Genomic DNA, 24,814 nt, shown 5'->3' on the forward strand with positions numbered 1-24,814 from the left:
CTTGTTTTTATTTTTGTTTGTGGTCATTTATGACGTTTCAGATGCGTCTTCATAAATAAAAATGTAAATGTTTTACCTCAGAATCATGGATTTTCAGGAGCTAGCAAGACACAAACCTTCCGAAATCTTAATCTTTCGCTTCTTCTATCTGAATTGTATTTCTGGAATGTTCCTAGCAGCTCAGCTTGGCATTTTAGTCTTCTAGTTTCGATCTTCTCTCTGTAGATTGTGTGTTATAGGTTTTAGTTTCCAGCATTTAAATATTTTTATTTATGGTGCTGGTTGTTACTGCTAGGTATAACAGTTAAAGCTAGCATGATGAAGATGATGATGATGATGATGCAGTTTGGAATTTTGAGGTGCCAGTAAACTCTTCTGAGTGGAACTCGACACTGAAGGAACACAGAGATTTGTAATGCCGCTCTAAACACAAACCACTGAGAGACTCGTCCATACATGGCGAAAGCTGGTACCCAGTAGACAAACAGACTGATTTAAGTGTTTATGTCTCCAGATGCTCAGATGTGTTTCACTGTCTTGTGATGTAACGCCAATAAATGCCCCAGAATGGAATGACACCTGATTTCAAGTGACAAGTTCTCAGGGCATAAAATGCAGGCCACGGTCATGAAATAAAACTTGTAGAAGATAATGGTCATGGTAATCAGTTGGTCAGTCTGGATAGCAGTTTGTAGAGCATCAGACTTTTAATTTGAGGGTCCAGGGTTCTAATCCTTGTTCGGGTTTAAAAGTCAACCCCATCAAGCTGCCACTCCTGGGCCCCTGAGCATGGCCCTTAAACTCAAAGCTGCTCAGTTTTGTAAATGAGATACGAGGAGATATCAAAAGGTTTCGTGACTAACTCGGTTTACAAGAAAGTACTTCATTTCCGCAATCGTGTCAAAACCGTGACCTTTGATCTTCATCTTTGGGAAGAGGGGGAAGTCCACAGGAGACAAATGAGGCGATGGTAGGTGCGGAAGTGAGATCACGTTGTTTTCGGCGAGAAACTCACGTGTGAGGAGAAGCATGGTGACAGGCTGCGCACGTGCTCAGAATAGCAGCAGCTCTCATTGTTCACAGGAAGACGTCTTTTTGCACGCTTATGACTTAAAGTCGGTGCTCCCTCTGACTGTGCATGCAGCCTTGTGCTGCCATCTATTGGTGTGTTACAACACTAATCTCGAAACCTTCTAAAACCACCTCAGGCATCTGCCAAATAGGAGTCTGACACACAGCAAAATACACAGCAGTAAGAAAGTGTTTATTTCAAAAAGACAAAAACATTTGGGTGATTTTACAGTTAATTACCATCAAAAGCCAGAGATTTTACTGCTTACTCATTTTACACTCCCCTCTATCATCTACTAAACAAAAAATAAATAAAAACTATTGTACAGTTTCAATAACAACTGAAAGGAAATATATCTCTCACGTAGATGTTTCCAGAGGAATTCACCTGAACGTCTTCCTGAAGTGTAAAAAATATTAACGGAAAAATGTATAGGAAATGACCGAAAGCAGCGTCCAGAGAAAACGAGACAAAAGACTCTAACGAATATATAAAAACCAGCGTGTGTGTGTGCGCCTCAGGCCTTCTTCACGGCGTATCTCTTCTCAAACTGAGCCACATCAAACTTACGCTTGCAGCCTGCGTAGTTCATGTAGCGCACTTTCCCAAAAACAGGACGTTCGGCCCAGCCCTGATCATGAATCCCACACACAGACCACATGCAGCCTGCGTACACACACACACACACACACGTTACAGCTTCCAATCAGAGTAAAAAAAAATAGAAAGCAACAACTAAAACTTAAACACTGAGTCGCATCCTATTGAATATTTCTTAAAAAAAAACAGAAACTCCTGCTCTCAAGATATCATGAGAAATAAAGCGAGACTCACCCACGTATCCGTTCGGGTCACATCCGTCCATCGAGTAGCGGTCGTTCAGGTAGATGGAGATGTTTACCGCCTCCTCAGGGGAAGACGTCCACTCCAGGATCTTCTTCGCCCAGTACATGCGCATGAACCCGTGTATCTTCCCCTCCAACAAGAGCTGCCTCTGGGTGGTGTCACACACACACACACACACACACACACACACACACAGACACACACACAGACACACACACAGACACACACACAGACACACACACACACACAGACACACACACAGACACACACACAGACACACACACAGACACACACACAGACACACACACAGACACACACACAGACACACACACAGACACACACACAGACACACACACAGACACACACACGTGTATTTAAGGAATAAAGCTAACGTAGCAAACGCCCTACATGCTAAACTGGTGGACAGAGACGTTCGGTGCAGCACTGCTTCATGTACCTGTGCAGCGTTCCACAGAGGGTCGTGCGTTTCTGCGTTCTCCAGTTGCTCTCGTGAGTACACGTACGACCGGCGGTCTTTAGTGTGATCCTGCAGCGTCTTCTTTGCCCAATCGTACGCACCTGAGAAAACACCACAACACACTAAACACTCCTCCACCATTTATCCCTCCATCACTGTTATTCATCACTGCTCATGCTGAGGTCTGTCCTCCTCCAATATTTTATTACAAATAAACTTCAAATGAAGAAAATAAACCAACACAATCAGTCTGAAGTGAAGAAAAGAGGCCACGCCTCCTTCACTGAGACACAGAGGCCACGCCTCCTTCACTGAGACACAGAGGCCACGCCTCCTTCACTGAGACACAGAGGCCACGCCTCCTTCACTGAGACACAGAGGCCACGCCTCCTTCACTGAGACACTTAACCCACTCTGTCTGCAGTGTGTACTGACCGCTGAAGTTGTCGTAGTTCTCGTTGTAGAAGCAGAAGTTATCACAGAGCTCCCTGCGCACCAGCAGCTCCTCGGTGAAGGAGGACACGGATTCAGGAGAACGTTTCCCCCAACGCCGCACCTCTAACAGCGCACGCTGGGCAGATATCTGACCTGCGCCAGAAAAAGCAGAGGGATGGTCTCCAGTTTATAATCCGTTAACATCTTACTCACACACACACACACACACACACACACACACACACACCTGAGTGGATCCATGGTGAGAGCTGACTGAGAGCGTTGGAGTTCGGGTTGTTCCTCTCGGTGGCGAAAATACGCAGCCGCTGTTCTATAAACGACTCGAGCATGGCCACGCCTCCAGCCGTCCCTGGCACCGCCCACTGAATCTCGCCGACGCTGCGGTCTACCACCAGTGATGACATCACTTCCTCCCAATCAACCTTCTAAAAAGAGCAAACACGTCAGAAAACACTATAAAACACCATATCAGGACGAACAGCGAAACCTTCGTGGTCCTGCCTTTGGTGTTTTGGTGGACGTGTAGGGGTGAGCCTCCACCAGAGGAAACTCGGACAGGAACTCGGGGAGGAGTTTGGTGATCTTCCCTCTGATGGTCCTCGCGGCGTACTCCAGTTTACTCGATGCCTCCCAGCACGGCACCACGTTATGGGCGTCGACCTGCGGGACGGACGGACGAACGTAAAGCCGTGAGCACCACCTGAAACGTGAGATCGGATGTACAGAGACGCTAACGAACCTGAATGAAAGGGACGTCGGACGGAAGCTGCTTCTTCACACGTTCGGTCCACTGCAGCGGAAGTCTGAGGGGGTTAAAATCGGTCACCACTGCACCCACGTCCCAGTGTTTCACAAACTCGGGCAGGGTCAACTCGGGCTCGCCTCGCAGGAGGTGGAACTGAACGTTCAGACTCGTGCACTCCTACAGAGAAACACTCCGATGATCAAAATAATAACGTAACTTCAAACGTCTCACGTGCACACACAGTTCAGTGTTTATAGACCAGTGAAACGTTCACCTTGGCCACTTCCTGCAGTCCCCTGAGCATGAAGGCGTACTGGCGATAAGTCGACTCTAAATATCGTGGCACGAGGCAGAAACACACGTGTAGAGGCAACTTCTCTTCCAGAGCCAACTCCTGAGCGTAGATCAGCGCCCAGTTATCTACAGGAACATACCAATCAGAACCCAGTACCAGAACTTCCAGTTACATGTTATAACTCACCAAAATCTGCTTTTTTTTTTTCTTCCTTCCTCATTTTCTCATATTTACTGCTTAAAAATAATAGTACTGTATTCAAACTAGTTGAACAAAGCGAGTAATATCGCCACCTTGTGGTGAAAACTAAGTAACTGTTTTCCTTCCTTTCTTTCTCTTATTTCTTGCATAGTAAAGATAGAAATAGTATTATTATATAATAGCAATTACATTATATTAATTCTTTATTAATTCATCATTATTATTATTGTTGTTAATAGTACTATTAGAGGTATTTTTGTCGTCTAACGCGTTATGAAAAGCAGGGTTAACCCAGCAGCGCCATCTTGTGGCAAAAGAAAATTGATTCCGTTTTTCCTTTGTCTTTATTTATTTACTACTACTTCTTAAAATAATAATAATTATAATAATAAATCAATGCTCATTATTATTAGTAAAGGTATTCTTCTTCTAAAGCGTTATGCAAAGTGGGGAAATCCCAGCAGCGCCATCTTGTGACAAAAAACTAAATCGATTCTCTTATTACTTTGTTCTTATTCATTTACTTCTAATTAAAATAATAAAAAATAGTAATAATAATAATAAAAATGCATAACGTAATTATATTAGTAGTAGTTGTAGTAGTATTTTTTCTAACGCGTTGTGTAACGCGGGAATAATCCAGCAGCGCCATCTTGTGGCGAAACATTGTTTTCATTGCTTCCTTCCATTTTTCTTTCTTCTATCAATTTATAGCACAAACAGTTTCAAATAAACTGTATTATTATTATTATTTTTATTATTATTATGTTGATAAATGATGAGCAGTTGGTTTAATAATAAGTTTTGATTACATTAAAGCGGCGGGATGTACAGTAACCCCGCAGCGCCCTCTTGTGGTGACCACAAAACTTTTCCGCATCCTCTTTTCTTTTTCTTTCTCTTCTTTGTATCTTCATTTCCATTCTTAATTTTTAATTTCCCGTTATCTTTATTACATTATATCCTTTGACTTTTGTGCATGTTATAATTGTTATTTGTGCATTACTTTTATATAAAAGTTTTAAATGATTACCCTGCACTCTCTGGTCCCGGGCCATCCAGTAAAGCACTGCCCCGCAGCCCTGCCTCACTTTCTGGGCTTCAGACAGGAACCGAAGTCGCTTCGTGTTGAATTTACACTCAAATGAGTTCCGGATCTCCGCTACTGTGTCCTGCAGCCACCCCGCTTCTCTCTCCGCTCCCCGGGGCGCTGAGAGCTTCTCCGGGCTTTTCATCGGCTCTGCTTTGCGCTTCAGGTTCTTCTTCTTCTTGTTCTCGGACATGATCACTGCAAACCTTCTCACTTCTAAAACACGGCGGAGATAAAAGAAATCCCTGAAACCCGCGTACATGCGCCTCGGGACACGTGCCAAAACAATGTTTTATAACAGAAGCACGTGATTGGTCAACGCCTTCCTGGAGGCGGGGACTGATTTCCGTGTAACACCGTTAAACGCGGAAGTGCCGTGAATTAACATCTTTATTTAAAAAAAACATAATTATTAAGAAAAATTATTAGCGCGTATAAGAGTAATTAAAAATCAGATTAATTTGATTATAATGTATTTATCTGTTTATAGTCAGCATTTTTTTTTGTGTTTTGTAGTTTGAAACAAAAAGTTACATTTTGCACAAAAATAAAGTTTATTTAATTAGTAATTTTCCTGACTTTTTTTTACTTTTAAAATCGTATTTGTATAAACGTTACTTTTTATTATTACACGTTTTAAAATGTTCATTTTATAAAAAAAAAAAAAAAGGCACAACGTCGCAAAAGCGCGCATGCGCAGTACAATAAAACTCGCGCAGAGACGAACGCTAGCATAGCGTTTAGCCGAAGTGAATCGGTAGAAGCGCTTGTGACTGTTGTTTTTATTATTGTTATTCAATTATTACCCACACACACAAATTAAGCACAATTTAACTGAAGGATGAATAAATCAGGTTTTAAACCAGGCGTTAGTGCAGAAGGACCCGATAAAGTGGACATGTCTCTGGGTAAGAACAGCTTTGTTAGCTAATGCTGGTTATTATGGCTCGGACGTGTCCCAAACGACCGCGTGTTTTACCTTCGAGGGCACTTGCAAAGATGTGAAAACGCGCTGTTTTCTTACACAAGTAGTGCACTAGAGTAGTAGACAGAGAGTGATTTAGGAGTGAACCTCGTATCCGCTTTTTTTGGAGTCTGTAAAACTACTGCGTTTTATTTATAATTACATTTTCTTTTTCTCTTTTTCTTTGACGCAGATGTTTTTATTTATTTAATTTGTTGCCATGAAAAAAAAGGTGTTTGTGGAATCTGGACACCTTAAACGTAAAGATATTTTTTAATAATAATATTTATTTATTTATATATATAAAGGCCCCTAATTTACTCCAGTGTAGGTTTATAATTTAGTGTAAACATTATGGAGTGAAAGAGGGTTTTGTATATATTTCTGATTTATTTAAAGGGAAACACCTGTCCAATCCCTGATACTGATCCTGAGGATGTTTGGAGTGTATTTTGATTCCCAATGAGGTGTTTGGATGTCAGTATTAAAACACTGGAGTCTGTGTGAAAGGTGCAGACGGTTGATCTGGACAGAAACCAACTCCAGACACTAACATGCCTCAAACTATTCAGGAAGTTTTGAGGGAAACTGATGTTTTCTCTTCCTCTTTCCTCCTTCATACAGATGACATTATTCGGTTAAATAAGAAGCAGAAGCAGGGCCAGAAGGTGGCGCCGAGGAAGCAGAGGCCCGGCATTACAGGACGGTTAGCGGCAGGGAGACGAGCGGGAGCGCCACTGCACTGGGGTCAGCACATCGTCTTTACTTTCTAACAAGAGGACCATCTTGATGTTCTGTACCTGGTTCTAACGTCCGGGTTGTTTTTTTTTTCCAGGAGCAGGTGTGAATAAGCCGTTCAGACGACGTGCACAGGGGGTCATCACCGGCCTCGCGGCGAGGAAAGCCGCCCTGCTGAAAGGAGTCAGTCCGTTAAACCGACCTGCACTGAACCGTGCCAACCTAAACAAACACGCGGCTAGCCGAGCTCCTACCAAACGCCCCGTCCTCTCCCAGGTATCTGTCCAACGCCAGGAGAAAAGCACTCGGGTCTGATACCTGAATAGAAAAACCCAGTTTTTTTCTTTCCCTGCAGAGAACACGCCCGTTTGTCTCGCAGCGCAGACACCCTTTCGCTCAGACGCAGACGCAGAGACGGCCGTACGCGGACGTCCGCAGAACCCCGGGACACGTCTCTACTAACAGACCCTTCAGGCTGCGCAGGAAATGGTGCGTGTTCACGTTCTCCCCCTTTTTTTTTGTGTCCGTTTAAACTTAATTCGTGTCACTTGTTTTTGTTGACGTCGACAGGAACGCTCCTCCGGGGAACGAGCCGCAGAGGGAGGCCCGGCAGGCCACGTTCCTCTCCAGAAGAGGCCTAAAGGTGACTAAAAAATCCATTCCAATCCTGTTGCTCTCCAGGCCCTGCTAACACGTGCTGATCTTTCAGGTGGTCATGTGCGTTAGTGTCGCGTTCGGCCCGAGGCCTCGTTTCCATCAGGGAAGTAGAAACTCTTCAAAGGTCCATAATTCACATTGCAGAGTTCCAGGAACACAAAAACACATCAGCAGAGTGTGTGTGATAAGAATGACATTGTGTGTGTGTGTGTGTACATGTACCAGGTCCATGCTCACATGCAGAAGACATCGCCGGTCCAAACAGCTCAGAGAACGCAGAGAAGCAGACCGTAAGCCTCGCACCAGCTCCAAAAAAATCTGTAATGAGTATAAATATTATGTATAATGTGTGTAATCTTGTTGTGTATGTGTGACCACCAGGTGGCGCACTCCTCTGAACAACAGCGGCATCCTCACGGTGTCGATCGATAACCCCGGGGCCAGAACTCAGCCCGAGTACGTTCCGTTTTTTTTATTTTTATTTACTCTACTTATTTAAAAATGCAGGTTTTCAGCTGCTCTTGGTTTTAATTCTTATCCCCACCAGACCCGCCCACTCGTGGTCGCTCCACCCACCCACAGTGACTCCACCCACTCAGGACACTCAGGCCCCAGAGCCTGAGAGAAAAACACCGAAGGGAGTAGCGCTGCAGTTCGACATCAACAGCGTAGGAAAGCAGGTATTTTGCTCGTCGTGGCCCGAATTTAAACCCGGCTCTTTGTGACCTCACGTTCACGTGTTTTTGTTTGTTTGTTTGTTTTTTTAAGCAGACGGTCATGACCCTTAACGAGCGCTTCCGCATCCTGAAGATCAAGCGAATGGCGGCGGCGCAGCAGAACGCCAGAGGTGGCCGATTCGTCACCGTGGGCTGACACCCGCCTCGGAGAGAGAGCCAATCACAAGCGCCCGCTGAGGTCACGTGACTCCTCAGCGCCTTTTGATTCGGACGGACGGACGGCTTATTTTTTTTTTCCTCCTCCGGCGCTGTTTAAACAGACTTTCCTGCTCCGGAGAGACTTTTTTGGTTTTTCCTTCCCAAGGTCGGTGTTCTGTATGTCGCCGTTCTCAGTGACGTTGTTTTTTTTCCTTCTTTCCATTCTGGAACCTTGCGCTTTTTTGCGTGTTCGTGTCGTCGGCTAATATTTTTACGTTAACAAAGTTTTATGACCAGAAGGTTCTTTTTTTTTTTTTCTTTTGTTGAACAAAAGTTGGTTGTTTTTAAAATTTTTTTTTTTTTTTTTTTTTATATTTCAAGAAAAAAAATAAACACCTTGCGATTTAAACATCTGTGGTGTTATTAATGTATCAGCATGACAACGTGGTGGATTTCACTACAACGTCTTCATCGTACTACTGAATTTCAGAAAGCAGGAGAATACCGGCTGATTTGACGTCAATCGTCAGCTCGGAAAAACGTCATAAATTACTTTGCTTCGATCGAGCACGTGTTTGAAGGCTTTTGAGGGGAAGACTTATAATAATCCTAAACCTTCTTATCTGGGATTGAAGCTCAACTCGTGGTCCGGGAATGTTTCAGTCCTTTCTTTGAGGGGAAAAAAAATGTGTCTTTTTTGCTGTAGTTATTGATGAGTTTCACCGTTGTACCGACAGGGGGCAGTAAAATGTAAATACTAAACAAGTGCAAAACTGATCAAACAATTTTACTGAAGGAACTGTTGCTTACTGGAATATCAAGTGTTAAAGTAATAAACTATATAATGAGGCAGTATAATAAATGGTCTAATAAAGTAATATTGCTCTAAAGGAGATTGAGGTATTTGTAATACACAATAGGGGGTACTGTAGTGGTCTACTGTAATAGAGCAGAAGGTGTGTGTATCTGAAAGTGCAGTTTGGGGAATAAAAGCACTACAGGGTCCCGGAATTTGAATATTGCATTTATTTAAATACATTAAATTTGTTTTTTTTTTTGCTTTTTTTTTGCAATGTAACAAAACTATTGGCATATGAAACTCCAACACCATTTTAAAGGAACGAGAAAGAGAAAAAAAAAAAAAAAAAAACATGGCTCACTTCATTTTTATTTTTTTTTCTGCGGTCTAGTGCGCAGAAAGAACACTAGTTTTCAAACACCCCCCCCCCCCCCCTTTCAGGACATTGTTCACAGCCTGCTATCTCACAACCAGAATACAAACATGAGGTATGGAAGTGGTTCGACATAGAAAAAAAAAAAAGAAGAAAATACTAGAACATGCAAGAACATGCTAAAAAGCGTCAACAATCGTGGATGATAACAAAATGTGCATAAAATTAAACGAACCAAAAGAAAAAAATTACACTGCATTCTTTGGTTACAAAGTCGGTTGAAACGATTTTTCACAGCTTTTTATTTTTTATCTTTTTTGTGTAAACCCCCATCCCAACCTGAAAAGATCAAAAATAATAATAAATTCAACACCGGAGTCGGATGTGTCTCATTAGAAGAACGTCGTCTATCGAATGAAGAGTTCAGCCACGTGGGCCTGTCAGAAAAAAAGAAACACCTGCTCGTGTCGCACTTCGCCTCTAGAAACGTCTGAATGAGACACAGCCGATGCAGTTTGTTTAAAAGGCTCGGACACGAAGCGATACGTCGGCTGCGTCTTATTTTAGAAATTAAAAACACTTTTTTCCCCCCGGGACACTAATCAGGAGAGAACCTGATCGTTTTATTGGGTGGATGATGAGATCGAGAAATCAGATTGTGCCTCGTTCATATTAAAGGGACGTTGAATTGAAACACAGCCGATTCCTGATCAGATTTATTTTCCGGTGAAAGTTCGAATCTAAGAAAGTGCATGATTTGTGGCGGATGATTTGAACGTGCTGGACTTGCGGTGAAGCGCGTGGGGGTTAACGCTGTACGAGCGTCGGATCAGCGCTCTTCGGCGCCCCCTAGAACTTCTAAACGGCTGCTTGTCGATCATCACCTCGATCAGCTCTTACGGTTCACATCATTTAACATCTCAGCAAACATAATACTTAAAAAAAAAAAAAAAAAACCAACAAGAGCTTAAACACCACCTCCACCTGCTTGAACAGAACTGAGGTCAGGAGCTGCTTGGTGGCAGCACCAACCGCGGATATTTAATCTTTAGGGGGGGTTTTGGCACTCGTTTCATCCTTTTCAAGGCACGCCCTAAAGAATCATGAACGTGAGGAATGAGAGTCGAATCTGAATAAAGATTGAACATGGTTTCGGCGGCGGGAAGCTGGCGAACGAGCGAGCGGATTGAGGAGACGACCGACGTCTTCATGAGTCGAGTGCACCTTCGTTAACGCGCCAACGTGAACATGATCAAATCGTTACGCGCGTTACGTATAATTCGATTTCTAAAATCCTGACGTTTGCTAATTTTCCTCTCGGAGGTTTTGGATCGAAACGAAGCAGCTTCACAGAAAGATTTATGGGCAAAACGTCTGGACACCTGGTCATGAGGTTGGTATTGGGAATCGCTTTCCACATTGAGTCTCCGTTTGTTTGTGTTTAGGAGCTTTTGTGGAGATTCCTCCAGCCACAGGGGTGAGAGTAGTGTCAGGTATTGATGGAGGTGCGGAGGCCTGGGGTGCAGTCCAATCGGGTTGGAGCTCTATAGCGGTGGGATCTTCATGGAGCTGGCTTTGTGCACCGTGCTGGAACAGGTTCAGGTCTCCTTGTCCAGTGATTGGATAATTACACGCCACAGTATCCAAAGACGTCCAACACTTTCGTGGGCCTTTAACTGCATGGGGAATATTACATGTGGCTGAAAAGGTCAGGTGTCCGAATACTTTTGCCATAAAAGCGTGCAAAAAAAAAAGGGTTAGGGTTAAAAAAACGATTCGAGTATCCAGAGCGAAACGAGATCTACAGATCGCTGGATTTTCTAAACAACGGACCATCGTTTATAACTGCTTAAAACCGCCGCGTGTGTGGAAAACGGACGATCCCGATTGGTTCTTCGTTTCTCTCATCGACCAATCGGGATCGTCCGTTTCTCACATCAATTTTTTCCACGTTTCAGATTCAATTTTGAGATCGTAAATCTGCCCTTGCACTTTTATTGCACTAAATTCATACACTAGGCCACGTGCCAACACACTATTACTCCGTCTTTCTGTCCGTCGTACAGCGTAAACCCCAGGGTCGTGTTACCCAACGAACGAGAGGCAAACTAAGCTTTTCGCGTCGATCAGGTACACGTGCCGCACGCCGTATGCATCTCGTGTGGAGGAGACGGGAGAAGGAAGAAAGAAAAAAAAAAAACAATGAGGAAAGAGAGTGTAAGCATGGTAAAAAATAAATTCTTTTTCATCGCATCCTCGAGGAACTGGAGCTCGCGCTTCCGCTTCTTAGACGAGGACGTTCTCTGTACACAGTTTACAAAAAAAAAAAAAGATTTACATGTACATTCACTCACGTGACCCCTTCACATTCGGTAAAAACAAACGGCCGCGTTAGTGTTTCAACCTGCTGCTTCTACATGACGTACGCACGTGTGTGTGTGTGTGTGTGTGTGTGTGTGTCGGTTGAACTTCGGTTCTTTTGTTTTTGTCTTTACACTGGGGTGAGTGGGGGTGGAGGGGTGGCGGGGGGGACGCCTTTTTTCTCTCGGTTCGGGACGTGTGAAACGTAGCAGCCCTCGAATAAATAACTGACTGGTGATTTGACACGAGCGGAAAAAAAAATTAAAATAATAATAATAATAATAATAATAATATATATACACACTATACTTTTTTTTCTTTCAGGACGTACGAGTTTCAGCTCGGAAAAATAGACTCTTGCTCGAAAACGGCTTTTTAAAAAATAAACCCTTCTCATGGCTGTTTTTTATTCTTCTTTAAAAAAAAAAAAAATTATAAAAATAAAAGAAAAAGGAAGAAAGAAAAGGAGAGGAAAAAAATAAAAATAAAAAACACGTCTGTATCGTTCCTGGTCCCCCCCCCACACACACACGTACACATTGATATGTACACACACACACGTACACATTGATATGTACACACACACACGCACACACACGTATACTGAAGCGCTGCTGTTTGAAGCTGGTGCTGAGCCGAGCGAGGACGTTGCTGGTGACGTGACTGTTAAGCGGAGGACACGCTGGGCTGCGGCGGGTTCGAGGCGGGCGGGGGCGTGGCCACGGGCGTCGCCACGGCGCCCGTGTGAGTAGAGAGCTGCGAGAGCTGCTCGTTGTTGGCCAGAGACTTGAGAACGGCGTTCTCGCGCTCCAGCACTGAGTTCCTCTCGCACAGCTCCTTGATCTGCTCCTTCAGCACCTCCACCTCCTCGCGCACCGCGTACATCAGGTGGCTCTTCACCAGATCCTGCACGCCACACACACACACACACACACGCGTCAAGACTGTTCAACCCCTCGCGAATATTTATCCTGATGTAGCTACATCTAATGCACCCTGTCAATCATATAAGCCCCGCCCCCAGAAGTCAAAGAACTCGGAAGTCGCCGCGATCGACGTTTTCCCAGAATGTGCCGAGACGTGTGTGTGTGTGTGTGTGTGTGTGTGTGTGTGTGTGTGAGAGAGTTCTACAGAATAAAGATGACAGTTTGATTCTGTCTTTTTGTCATTTGAATAGAGCAGCTATAGGTTTGGCCTGCAGCGTTTCTCAGCAGTACCTGCGGTCGAGGGTGTGTGTGTGTCTGTGTGTGTGTGTCTGTGTGTGTGTGTTGGGGTGGGGGTGGAGGGCAGCAGGTTTACACTTGACAGTGTGCTTTACTCAGAAGATTGAACACGTATGATCTCAAACGAGAGCACAAACACTAAGCTTGTGAATAAGATCTTGCCTCAGGAGTAAATAAATTTTTTTTTTTAAAAAACACAACTGAGCATTTAAAAGCTAAGCTCCTCTAGCGTGTGAAAGTTAATCCACTGACTGAGCTAGCCTAGCAAACAAACGTGCATGGCTAATGTGTAAATCGAGAATTCTGTCAAAGACCCGTCACAGAAACGTGTACTTACCATCGCTTTCTCGATTTTATTATCGATGGCCACGACGCTGGCTCCCGAGGCACTGAAACACAAAAGGAAGGAGAAGTGAGACAGGGTGAGACAACGTGAGACGAGATCCGGACGTGGTTCAGTCATGACGCTTTCACATGGACGCTTTACGGTGATACATTAGCATCGTTTTATTAAGTCAGCAAGCACTTATACGTATACCTGAAAAGAGAACGAAAATCAGAACCTTCTCAGCTCACGCCGAGGGTCCGAAACGTTCTGGCTTTCAGAGACCATCTTCTGGTTTGATACGTTTTAAACGTCACCACCGTGTAGATTGCGCTTGTGAGCGTTGCCTCTACTCAATTTCACCGTTTTTGTGTTGCATTTGACACTATATTACAGAGAGGAGATAAAGCTGCTAAACGGGGGATTAAAGAAAAGTCGGACCACCTGAACTGATTCTTCGGTCGGTTTACTTTAAGCGAAAGTGTGTTTTTGAACCCATCGGTCGCTTGTCGCTCATGTGTGAAGGTAGGATTAGCAGTGAACATGACTAGCTACCGGTCCGGTTTGCTCCAGGTGACACTCAGGAGCCATGCAAATAACTCCCGGCTGTGTACTTCAGGTCTCGTTCAGCAGGTTTACAGAGACCGGGATTTCCACAATCAATCATAGTGAGGGGGCGGAGTCTCGTTACACAACACTCACAAGGTAACGCCCCCAAGGATACGGACATGAGAAAGTTACACAGCAGGAAATAAACTGATTTTTTTTTTTAACCTGCAATAATTGTTTTTCACATCTAAACAAATCCAAGTTATTTTTATTCGTCTCGGAGTCAACAGGCTTCGAGAGGCAGATGTAGAATTTCCTTCTGAGCAAGTCGAAGGCTCCCACGAGACTCCCACGAGTAAGCCGACACACACACACACACACACACACGGTTTTAACCGAGAATTCCAAACCGAAAGAAAACGTCAGAACTCCTGAGAATTTGTAGACATCAGACGTTCAATCAGCATCCCTCACCTTTAATCACAGTATTAAACCCGTTCACGTTCAAATCTAAATATAATAACTGTCAAAAGTATTGGGACACCCAATGTTTCCAGCCATGTGAGGTTCTTCTCCAGCGTGTTACCACAATCTTAGAGCTAGATGAAACAAGAAGACCTAAACCTGTTCCAGCAGAACAATGAAGATGAAGATTTTCATGGGCTGGAGTGGAAGATCTCCTGCTAGAAACCTATTGAACACCTCCAGGGTGAACGCTGACTGCACCCCCTCAGGCCTCCTCACCTTCTCCTCTACATCACTTTCCTAACAACCCTGTGGCTCCACAAAGGTCTAGTGGAACATCTTCCCAAAAGAGTGGAGGTTATTCTTAAAGCAAAAGTGAGACTACATGAGGAATGGGAAACACACGCACACGCACACATGTTCAGTCCCAGCCTGTTAGTGAAACTCAAGCGCTTAAGCCCTCATTCCAGCTGTTTGTCCACATGTTGCTCGCTCGTCTGCTGCAAGCTTCTGTTACGTTCCATGAGGTGGAAGGAACCAGCATGCCATGCAGAACACGCTGAAGATGCTGAAGCGAAAGCACATGCCCACACACTGTACCTCTGAAACCTGACACCAGGCTGGAAGGTTTTGTAGAAAAGTGTAGACGGGTTCCTGCTCCTCAGAACACACAGAGAGACAGAGAGAGACGGTTAAGGAGAAGAGAGAGAGAGAGAGAGGGAGGAACATCTGCTGCTCCTGCTATATATTGAAATGTCAAACCACAAGACATTTGATCGATCGTTGGACAAATCGGCGGTTGGTCTCGCATACGCACAAGCGAGATGAATTCTTCTCGTTAACGCTGGTGAAATAGAGGACTGATGGTCTTCAAACTTAAACGGTCCACTGGGTTTGCCTCATGTTTCCCGTATTCCCTCAGGTCTACGTTACCTTCTGGCTCGGCCTATATGTTACGCGACCAGTAGCCAGTGTTCCTGTCCCTGATCCATCCTAATGCCCCGCCCCTTTAATAGGAAACCACTCTGTGCAGCTGGAGATGGTTCCACAGAGGTCCGTGACGTTCTCGAGGAACTTTGTGGATGGATTTGGACTGTAATTAATTTCCATGAACAGTTCTACATCCTCACGTCTAGTGGACCTGTAATGAATGGATCTTCGGCGCTACCCAAATGATAGCGGGTTCTCGTTTCCTCTCAAGCTCATGTCCTTTTCTTCTCACAGTCACCACTGTGTCGCTCATTAGGAACAAACTACACTTCCAACATTACGACCTGCTTATGTCTGTAAAACTGCTTTGGGACAAAGTCCATTGTATCTTGGGGGATTTTCTGCCCCCCTTTTCTCTTTTCCCCCTCGTCCGTCATGTTCAGCCATGATCACCACCACCACCAGGCAGCCTTTAATAACGCACTGCTGCATTCCTCTCCGAGTGTATAGGGTACAGAATGTACTGTATAGAAGGAGGGAAGGAGGGAGGGTGAGAAGGAGAACGAGCAGGAGGGAGGTGACCATGCTGAGGACCCTCAGTGTGTAAATGTAACTCAAACTCTTTTCCTAGAAACCGTGGAAACATTCCTGCTTTCTCAGAGCTGCTGGAGGAACGGCTCTATATTTAGATCTAATAAAAGGTCTGTTCCTCCACCACGCGCTTCACGCCGCAGTTACCCTCCGTCTCAGACGCATCGCTGTTCCAATCGAGACACGGTGCATTATGGGAACGTGACCTCGACGCTTTCCGGATGACTTCCAGCCAGCGAGTGGGCGTCCAGCGTCAAAACTAGCGAGAGGAAAAGCGAAACATTCGGATGACCCTGCATGTAAACGTCTGCTTTTCCGTTCCCCGAAGGCCACGTATTGTTGTTTGTTTTAAATGACCTCACGTGTATCTGGTGGAAATTTACGCACATACACACACGATGCTACACCATCATAAACTGACCAAATGATGATTACCTAACAGGGGTGGAGCACAATCTCCTGAGAAAGGGTTAAATGATATACACAATGTCCTTACACACACACACACACACACACAAAAGGCCAATTTACTGACCTACAAGTCACTGAAGTCTGAATGAAGCATTACCACAGGCTCCCACTAGAGGGCGATTCATTGCCATTGCCATTGCAAACGCATGTGAAAACAGTGCACATAATTGAGAGATTCTTTTCTCGGCCGGAATCCGATCACAACCAAAAAATGATTGTCCAATCAATCAACACGTCATTTTGAAGGCGGTTTTGAAAAATTTACATATCTGGAATACCAAGTACTGAAAGGCATCATCAAGGTATCGCCTCTGGTCAAAAAGACGCTGTAGAAAAGAACAGGTAAAGCAGGATCTGGTATGTGTGTGTGTGTGTGTGTGTGTGTGTGTGTGTGTGTGTGTGTGTGTGTGTGTGTGTGTGTGTGTGTGTGTGTGTGTGAGAGAGAAAAGAAACATCATGTGGTTGATGGTTTGCATGTCGGAGTGTGCGCGGCGATACAGATCAAAGCAACACACACACACACACACACACACACACACACACACACACACACACACACACACACACACACACACACACACACTGGCACTGCATTTCCTCTGAAGCAGGGGATGAATGTGCAACTCAGGAACTGAAAGACTGCTTTTTTTTCTCGAGAGGAAGACGAGTTGAAAAGGGGAAAAAAAAAAAGTGCATCAGCAAACATCCGTCACTGCTTTTACTTCTAAACCACGACACTTCGTTAATTTATAATAACGAACACACAAGCCGCATCGTTACAGCCAGGCAACAGGAAGTGTGCTTACTGCTGCAGAAATAAATGACCTAGCAGCACGTCTCCTACACACACACACACACACACACACACACACTCGTTCCAGTTAATTACATTCAAATTATTATCAATTAAACTAAACAGTAGTGTTTGTACTTCAATATCAGTATTCATGTAAACATTAATACATTTACTAGAATTCTTTTGAAGTTCAAAAAAGTTCAATAATTCAACATTTCTGCTTTTTGTACATTTCAGATTATTTACTTTTTGCCCAAATGACACCCAAAAAGTAAAATTAATGTATATACCCACGTTATTGTTTGTTTAAGTAAATGAACAAACACTAACCGCTTACTTCAAACTTTAACCCCAAACCACTAACCCTGAACTGTAACCCAAACTCCACTCAGACACGTAAAAACCTTCATTTCTGACCACCAAACCCCAAACAGCAAAACCCCAAACCCTGCCTAAACAAGCCCAGAAGCTCCAGAATCCCAGCAGCCCATGACCAGCCCTGAGATCCTCATCATTAGACTGAAACCTGAACAACTTTAGTCACAAACTCCTTCATAAACAGAACTCAGCTGCCTGTGTAACTACTAGATCCTCCTCCATCGAGCAGATCTCACCTTCTCTTTATCACCTACACTTTAGAGTTCAAGATTCTGCTTCTGATGGACTGTCAAATCACTTCATAATCTTACACTCTCGTACATCTGACACTAGTGCACTCTCAGATCTTCCTCATGTTTCCCCTCACTGTACCTTCTGTCTGTTTAGTCACTATGGGGTTTGGGGCATGTAGCTGGGCTGCTCCTCATCTCTGGAATTCTTTTCCACAATCTATACGACTGTGACTGACTGACCACTTTTACATCATCCCTCAAAACTCCTATGAGTAATTTGAACAGTTCCATGGCTGTTTTGCGGTTTGGTTTTATGCACTTGAGAGTTTTTAGGTGCCTTTAAATAAAATGTATCATTATTATTATTATTATTATCATCATCATCATCACACCTGAAACAGCTCAAGATTGGCCTCCAAACCCTGAACACTCAAGAACAAACCCTTATCCATGACCCCTGACTGCAGAACCTTAACCTTAAACTTAACCCAGCACACGTCTACAATCTATTGCTCAGTCCAATTTATACTGACCCCTAACCACCTTAATCCTGACCCCTACACTCCTGATACTGACCCCTAACCACCTTAATCCTGACCCCTACACTCCTGATACTGACCCCTAACCACCTTAATCCTGACCCCTACACTCCTGATACTGACCCCTAACCACCTTAATCCTGACCCCTACACTCCTGATACTGACCCCTAACCACCTTAATCCTGACCCCTACACTCCTGATACTGACCCCTAACCACCTTAATCCTGACCCCTACACTCCTGATACTGACCCCTAACCACCTTAATCCTGACCCCTACACTCCTGATACTGACCCCTAACCACCTTAATCCTGACCCCTACACTCCTGATACTGACCCCTAACCACCTTAATCCTGACCCCTACACTCCTGATACTGACCCCTAACCACCTTAATCCTGACCCCTACACTCCTGATACTGACCCCTAACCACCTTAATCCTGACCCCTACACTCCTGATACTGACCCCTAACCCCTGCCTGCTCAATCCTGACCCCCTGTTTGATCCCGACCCCTGATTCCGACTCCTAAATCCTGCTTCTCCCCAACCTGGAAGGAAAAAAGAACGATGGTGCAGGAACACCACAGTAAGCGAGAGCTCGTAACTGACTGTAAATTCTCTATTAATAATAATAATAAAATAATAAACAGTTAACTTCCCCTGAACTGTTGTAATAAGGTGCTAATTCCTGCAGTAATTAATAACAGGGGTAATAAAGGACCAGGCTGCACAGCTGGAGTCTGCAGAAGATACAGGATTATAATAACTACACCGTCAGCACTTCACAGTTCCTGAAACACACCAACCACAAATATGCATTTCTGGTTTTGATCTCAAGCCAAACGCTCTCTGTCATGATCTCGTCTAACCATCGTGCCCTTGGGGAGGGCAAAACACACACACACACACACACACACACACACACACACTTCATTGCCAAGTCGCTACAAAGCTTCCCAACATGAATGTTGACGATTGAGAAAAGAAACTACGCTTTCATCACCCTGTGTGATAAATTGGAATTCTCTCTCTTTCTTTTTGGTTTTTAATAAACAATTGAATTATGTCTCGCGTTACGCTGCAAACGATCTCAAGAATCGCCCCGATCGTGTGCTCCTGCTTTTTTCCTTTTTCCTCCCAAGAAGTTTAACAGGACATCAGGAGACTGAGCATGACAAAAAAAAAGGAACTGGAAAGTGAATTTCCGATTAGCACGCTAGCTGGACAGCGGCCACTTCTTTATTTCGGCGTCATCACGAAACAAGTGCATGAAGCTGAAACTCTGCGTGTGGAAAGAAAAAAAAAGAAAAAGAGAGAGAGAGAGAGTCTATTTTTATAGCATGTTGGCCTTAGCTTGCACTCCTCTGCCTTAAAGGGACCCGGACGAGCGAATTTCCTCCTGCGGAGGCGTAGATTCACACGTACAAGTCATTAGCTGTGCGCTGATATGATGTTTATCACCACAGATTATTTAAATCACTTAGCCAAACTTTAGGCCACGCCCCCTACCAGGTGCTGGAGGGGAAAGAGTCTGTAGAAGAGAGTGAAGGATCTGGATATGAAATATGTCAAGTTCTCCAGAGAATCTCTAGATTAGGAGTAAACATGAGCAAATAAAGTAAAGCTCATGAACCTGAGAGCGGACGAGCGACGTGACGTTCCAGAGATTTAGTTTGAGGAGACATCATTGGTCCTAGACCAAAAGGGAATTACCCAGTGAGGTCCCGTTTCTGAAGAAAAGCACAAAAGAGTGATGGAAAGTTCCCTGGACTGAGTGTAAATGTACAGCATTAAATGTTTCCCAGATTCAGTGCGAATGAGACACGACCATTTGGAGGTAGAGTAAATGAGTGATGAGTTCCCTAGGTGAAGCGCAGACGAGTGATGCTACCTGGATGAGAGATGTGACACTCCTGAGACAGGAGACAGGATGTTTAAGTCTAACCGAGTCTTGGGTTTTCCTAATTTGAGTTTGACAGATTTAAGAGCGTAAAAACCGATACGTTTGCGATCTTCTGTGTAAACAAATAAAAACACGTTCAGAGGAAATGAAGTGATGTTTAAAATAAAGTGTAAAAGTGCTCACCTGTCCTCGTCCCCGTCAATGGGGATCCCAAACAGGCTGTTGACCCCAGGGGTGGGTATAAGGGGAAACTCCTCTGTAGTCAGGGGTTTCCCAGCCTCTTTAACAGGTGCGGCGATGGCGTCCGATTTCCTCCGAACCTGTTCGTGCACCGGGATGCCTACTGCACTCGGAACGGGCGAATGTTGGCCAGCCGGGGCGGCTACACCCGAATACTGTCCGATCTGAACTGAAGGTCCGGAGGCGAGCGACGCTATCCCGGCCACGCTCATCACACCCGCCCAGTCCATCAGGTTCGGAACCGGAGCTCCCGATTGGCTGGCTGGGATGGAGATTCCAATATCCCCTTGCATGGGGACGGTGTGGGGCAAGTGCTGCTGTCCGTACTCGGGCATCATGCCGGTTTGGTTGGGCATGTGGAGACCTAAGGATAACTGAGGATTTTGCTGCGGTTGGTTCTGATAAGCTTGTGGAGTAACGGGCGATATCTGGACGTGAGAACCTTGGTTTAAGCCCGGTGCGAGAAGAGCCTGAGGGGGGACTGTTTTACCGGGGTCATTACAGGATTCGAAAGGGTGCACCGAAGCATGCGGTGCGGCGAGATCGAGCATGGTGGTGGTATTGGAGGCGACATCCGAGGCCTGGCCGGTCTGAACCACCACCGAAGCGCCTAATCCACTATCCCTTTCAGGGGCGTGCTCGGTGGCGTGCCTGGACCCTTCTGACGTCCTGCTGGAGGTCACCTCGGGTTCCCGTTCATAAAAGTCCATGCATGTCCACCTACCCCTGCGGAAAGGCTCTCCTGTGCCATGGTCGAGCTTAATGACTCGGAAGCGTGAGCTGCAGCTGGTGGTTGTGGTGTTGGTGGAGGAGGCGGTTTGCTGACCAGGCAGGGGAGACTGTCCCGGTTGCGGCGCTCTGTGAGCGGCCACCTCGCCCTCTCCGATACTGTTGAGCGCACCGTGCGGCGCCGAGCTCCTCCGGTCGCACGCTTCCGGTTCGTAGATCTCCGACGTCGCGTCCTCGTTCCGCGATTCGTCCGGATCGTCCAGACTCTCGGCGTCGTCCGCGCAGCCCACCGTGGCCACCTGGGCCTGGGTCACGCTGGTGATCTGAAAGCAGCTCTTCTTCTTGGCTGACATCTTCAGACAGTCGCGTGGACAAGCGTAAACACGCGAGAAAGTAAACGCACCCCCCTCCTTTTATAATAAAGAGGAGAGGAGGGGAAAAAAACACGACTCGGAGGGGAAAAAGAAAAGAAAAACGTGGCGTTGGATCAAAAATCAGTTTTGAAGGCTTTTAACCCAAACGATTATACGTCATCGCTCTTCCTCTTCTGTCCTGTTGCGCTCCTGACGATCGATCAAACCAAGAGATGGCCATTAAAATAGTCTACAATCCACATTGTTAAAACCGACTGTGTTTTTGTTGCTGTTGTTATTTTGTATTTTTTACCGGAGAGAATCGGCCTCCGTCCCGGGTCCGCGGTGTACACCAGGCCGAGTCGGGTAACGCCTCTCCCGGGCTTCAGCTGCCACTTTAGTCCGAGGCGCGAGCTGGCGGCCCACTTCCCCCCGGCCTCACATTTAGCATCTTACCCGAATAAAATAAAAGAAACTAAACAGCAAACACTTCTGTAAAAGGTTTGCGTTCACACCGCGGCTACGACCAGCCCATTCTCCTAACTCCAGCTCGCGCTAATTCGAGCATAAGAAAAAATATATATATATATTTAAAAAGAAAAGAGACGCCAGCGAGACGCTAAACCTCTGTGAGGGGGGAAAGTGATTCAGGGCTCACGGAGGAGTTCAGCGAGCACAAGATTTCTGAAGGGAGGAAAAAAAAAATTCCACCTCTCAACAAGATGGCCAGAAGTCACGGTGCATGCTGGGTAACACCGCGCAACAGGCTGCGCCGAGAGTCACGCAAATGGCGTAGCGGGCTGCGTAGTGACGTCACTTTTTTTTTTTTTTTTTTTTTTCTTTTATTGCAAACAAGAATTCATCAATAAATAATCACAAAGCAAATGTGGAGAAAGAAGAGAGAATGGGAGGGAACGTCTAGCACAGAATAAGATTTTGAGGCCTTTCTGACAAGAGGAAATGAAGAGAACATTAGAGGAGAATAAGCTAAAATTGGGTTTACAATAAATAGCTCTGGCTTTGTGAATATGAAATCTAAAGAAAAAAAAAGGAATGGTAGCATGGTAACTTCTAAACAGAAAGACAGTGGCAGGACGAGTGTAGAATGGATTCTTCTTCAACTTTACAACGAGAACATAAAGGAGATACATTCTTCTGACACAATTCATCCAGAGCAGTTTTGAAGTAAAGTGTGAGAGAAGGTCGAAAAGTTCTTAAAGTTTCGATAGCAAATTCTCTATTTATATTGTGCTTTAGGGTTTCTTTTTCCAACAGTGATTTTCAACTACATTTTATGTCATCCGCATAAACAAGTTCTTAATGTCTTAATTAGTTCTTAATGTTTTAGAAATTTATTTTTTGACAGTCCAGACTTTTTCTAATTTATGTTAATAATGTTATCAAAACTGTCATTCTAGCAGGACACAATTATTAGAAATAAACAATGTCGTTCTGAGGCAGAATATAATTTTTTTTTTTTTTTTTTTTTTTTTACGTATATTAATTTTAGATCCAGTTAACATAGTAAATAAATATTCAACTGCTATCCTGTACATCTAGACCGTGTTTACTGTGTTTACGCGTAGGTACCGTCTGGACCAATCAGGTGTCGTCTTCATATCCGGGCACTTGCTACGCGACTTCCGCATTAACCGTCGCTCTCTAGTTATGAATGAGATAAATAATCCTGGATCGTGTGATAGAAACTCGTATATTTGTTGGGTTTTTTTTTAGTTTATATTATACATTTGTTTATTTTATTAAAAACATATGACTTTCAATTCCATTAAAACAAAACAAAAACAAAAAAAAGCGCTGATTATTACTATATCCTGTGTGGTATTTGTATTTATTTCTATCGATAATAATGTTCATTTAATATATATATAAAAAAAATCAATCTGTTCCATTAAGAATATATTTTTATATAGTTTGCATTTTGTTTATTTATTTATTTTTTATTTGCATGTATATACGTAGGTACCGCGTAGACCAATCAGGTGACGTGATTTTATCCGGGGACTTTCCTCGCGGACTTCCGCACTAGTTGTCAGCTAGCTAGTTATCCGGTTAGTTAGCGATCTACGAACGATGCCAGCTTACTGTCGATCTAATCAAACTCCTCCTCAATCGTCTGCTTTATTCTAGATTTTATTTTTTCAACATAATTTCAAAATCGGTTGGTGCTGGGATTTGTAGTTTTCATTTACCCTAATTGCACTACAATCCCTTAAACGGTGAAATGGAGGCCCAAAGAAAGTTCAGATCAGCTCTTGGACGGAGACTAAATGTCCTGTTTGTCTAGCAAATTTCTGTCACTTTGAACGTGAAACTACTGTTCATACAGCTCTAAGGGTTATATTATTATTATTATTATTATTATTATTATTATTATTAAGTCTGGCTACGTTTAAAGCTCAATCGTACAAAGTCACGAAACATCAATCTACCAGGAATAAAATGACACAATTCATATTGTACACATTATTTAGGACGGTTTTAATCAATAAACCTCCGAAAACAAGGTGGAATTATTTTTGAATACCTTCTTTGAGGTATTAGTTAGTTTATTGACCTTCACTTCAGGAAGCTCAGGGTCAGGTTAAAAAACAAAACGAATTTTAAATGTAATGAGGAGATCTTTCTGCACATGTTCATAATAATAATAATAATAATCCTCCTGGGAAAATTCTAGAAAGGGTGAAAATCCGGGGATTAAATTGCATGCAGACGCCAGGGGGCGCTCGTGAAAGGGGGTTAAAAAAAACCGGAACCTATGTGGCGTTCACACTACAACAACAATCCCTACAAAATATACGGGTTTCTGGACTTGTAACTACCCAAATAACACAACAGCATCACCGTAGAGTTGAACTTCTTTTTAGATACCTCAAAAAATAAGTAATAAATAAATAATACGTTTCCTTCAGTAAAATTCGTATTTCGTATTTTCAGTGTGAGGTTAAGCGATCCCATGTTTCCGAAGGGCGCCAATAATTCTGAAGCTGACCGTCAAAGATGAGCGACAAACAGCAAATAAAGATACTGTATATGAATGTATAAAGTATAATCATCTTGAGTGTTACTACTTTGTTTCAGGTGAAGTGAAAAATATACTCTCATAATGACTTTTTGAA

The 24,814-nt window shown here is 44.1% G+C and overlaps 3 protein-coding genes across 7 annotated transcripts; 1 reads left to right on the forward strand and 2 right to left on the reverse strand.

Annotated features, from left to right (window-relative positions):
* Positions 1 to 1,249: 1,249 nt before the first annotated feature.
* On the reverse strand, positions 1,250 to 5,535 carry cpdp (CPD photolyase). The gene is made up of 9 exons (XM_083542533.1): positions 5,127 to 5,535; positions 3,872 to 4,017; positions 3,592 to 3,774; positions 3,354 to 3,512; positions 3,079 to 3,277; positions 2,832 to 2,984; positions 2,376 to 2,497; positions 1,907 to 2,066; positions 1,250 to 1,738 (listed from the first exon to the last, which is right to left on the reverse strand). The coding sequence occupies exons 1-9, from the start codon at positions 5,443 to 5,445 to the stop codon at positions 1,590 to 1,592; spliced, it is 1,590 nt and encodes a 529-aa protein (XP_083398659.1). The 5' UTR covers positions 5,446 to 5,535; the 3' UTR covers positions 1,250 to 1,589.
* A 334-nt stretch (positions 5,536 to 5,869) lies between these two features.
* LOC310726740 (UAP56-interacting factor-like) lies at positions 5,870 to 8,826 on the forward strand. 4 transcript variants are annotated; one of them, XM_083542540.1, is made up of 10 exons: positions 5,870 to 6,091; positions 6,772 to 6,894; positions 6,983 to 7,161; positions 7,241 to 7,374; positions 7,456 to 7,528; positions 7,595 to 7,666; positions 7,768 to 7,832; positions 7,924 to 7,998; positions 8,090 to 8,222; positions 8,314 to 8,826. In XM_083542540.1, the coding sequence occupies exons 1-10, from the start codon at positions 6,025 to 6,027 to the stop codon at positions 8,413 to 8,415; spliced, it is 1,023 nt and encodes a 340-aa protein (XP_083398666.1). In that variant the 5' UTR covers positions 5,870 to 6,024; the 3' UTR covers positions 8,416 to 8,826. The 4 variants fall into 4 exon arrangements, with proteins under 4 accessions (XP_083398666.1, XP_083398665.1, XP_083398667.1 ...); XM_083542539.1 differs by having other exon boundaries at positions 5,871 to 6,091; positions 8,311 to 8,826; XM_083542541.1 differs by lacking the exon at positions 7,595 to 7,666 and having other exon boundaries at positions 5,871 to 6,091; positions 8,311 to 8,826.
* Positions 8,827 to 9,428: 602 nt separating this feature from the next.
* Positions 9,429 to 22,486, reverse strand: tsc22d2 (TSC22 domain family 2). 2 transcript variants are annotated; one of them, XM_083542534.1, is made up of 4 exons: positions 20,539 to 22,486; positions 15,113 to 15,166; positions 13,511 to 13,562; positions 12,434 to 12,856 (listed from the first exon to the last, which is right to left on the reverse strand). In XM_083542534.1, the coding sequence occupies exons 1-4, from the start codon at positions 21,675 to 21,677 to the stop codon at positions 12,617 to 12,619; spliced, it is 1,485 nt and encodes a 494-aa protein (XP_083398660.1). In that variant the 5' UTR covers positions 21,678 to 22,486; the 3' UTR covers positions 12,434 to 12,616. The 2 variants fall into 2 exon arrangements, with proteins under 2 accessions (XP_083398661.1, XP_083398660.1); XM_083542535.1 differs by lacking the exon at positions 15,113 to 15,166 and having other exon boundaries at positions 9,429 to 12,856; positions 20,539 to 22,480.
* Between the last annotated feature and the right edge of the window lie 2,328 nt (positions 22,487 to 24,814).

Source organism: Silurus aristotelis (genome assembly GCF_946808225.1).
Source record: "Silurus aristotelis genome assembly, chromosome: 5".
Lineage (NCBI taxonomy): Eukaryota > Metazoa > Chordata > Actinopteri > Siluriformes > Siluridae > Silurus > Silurus aristotelis.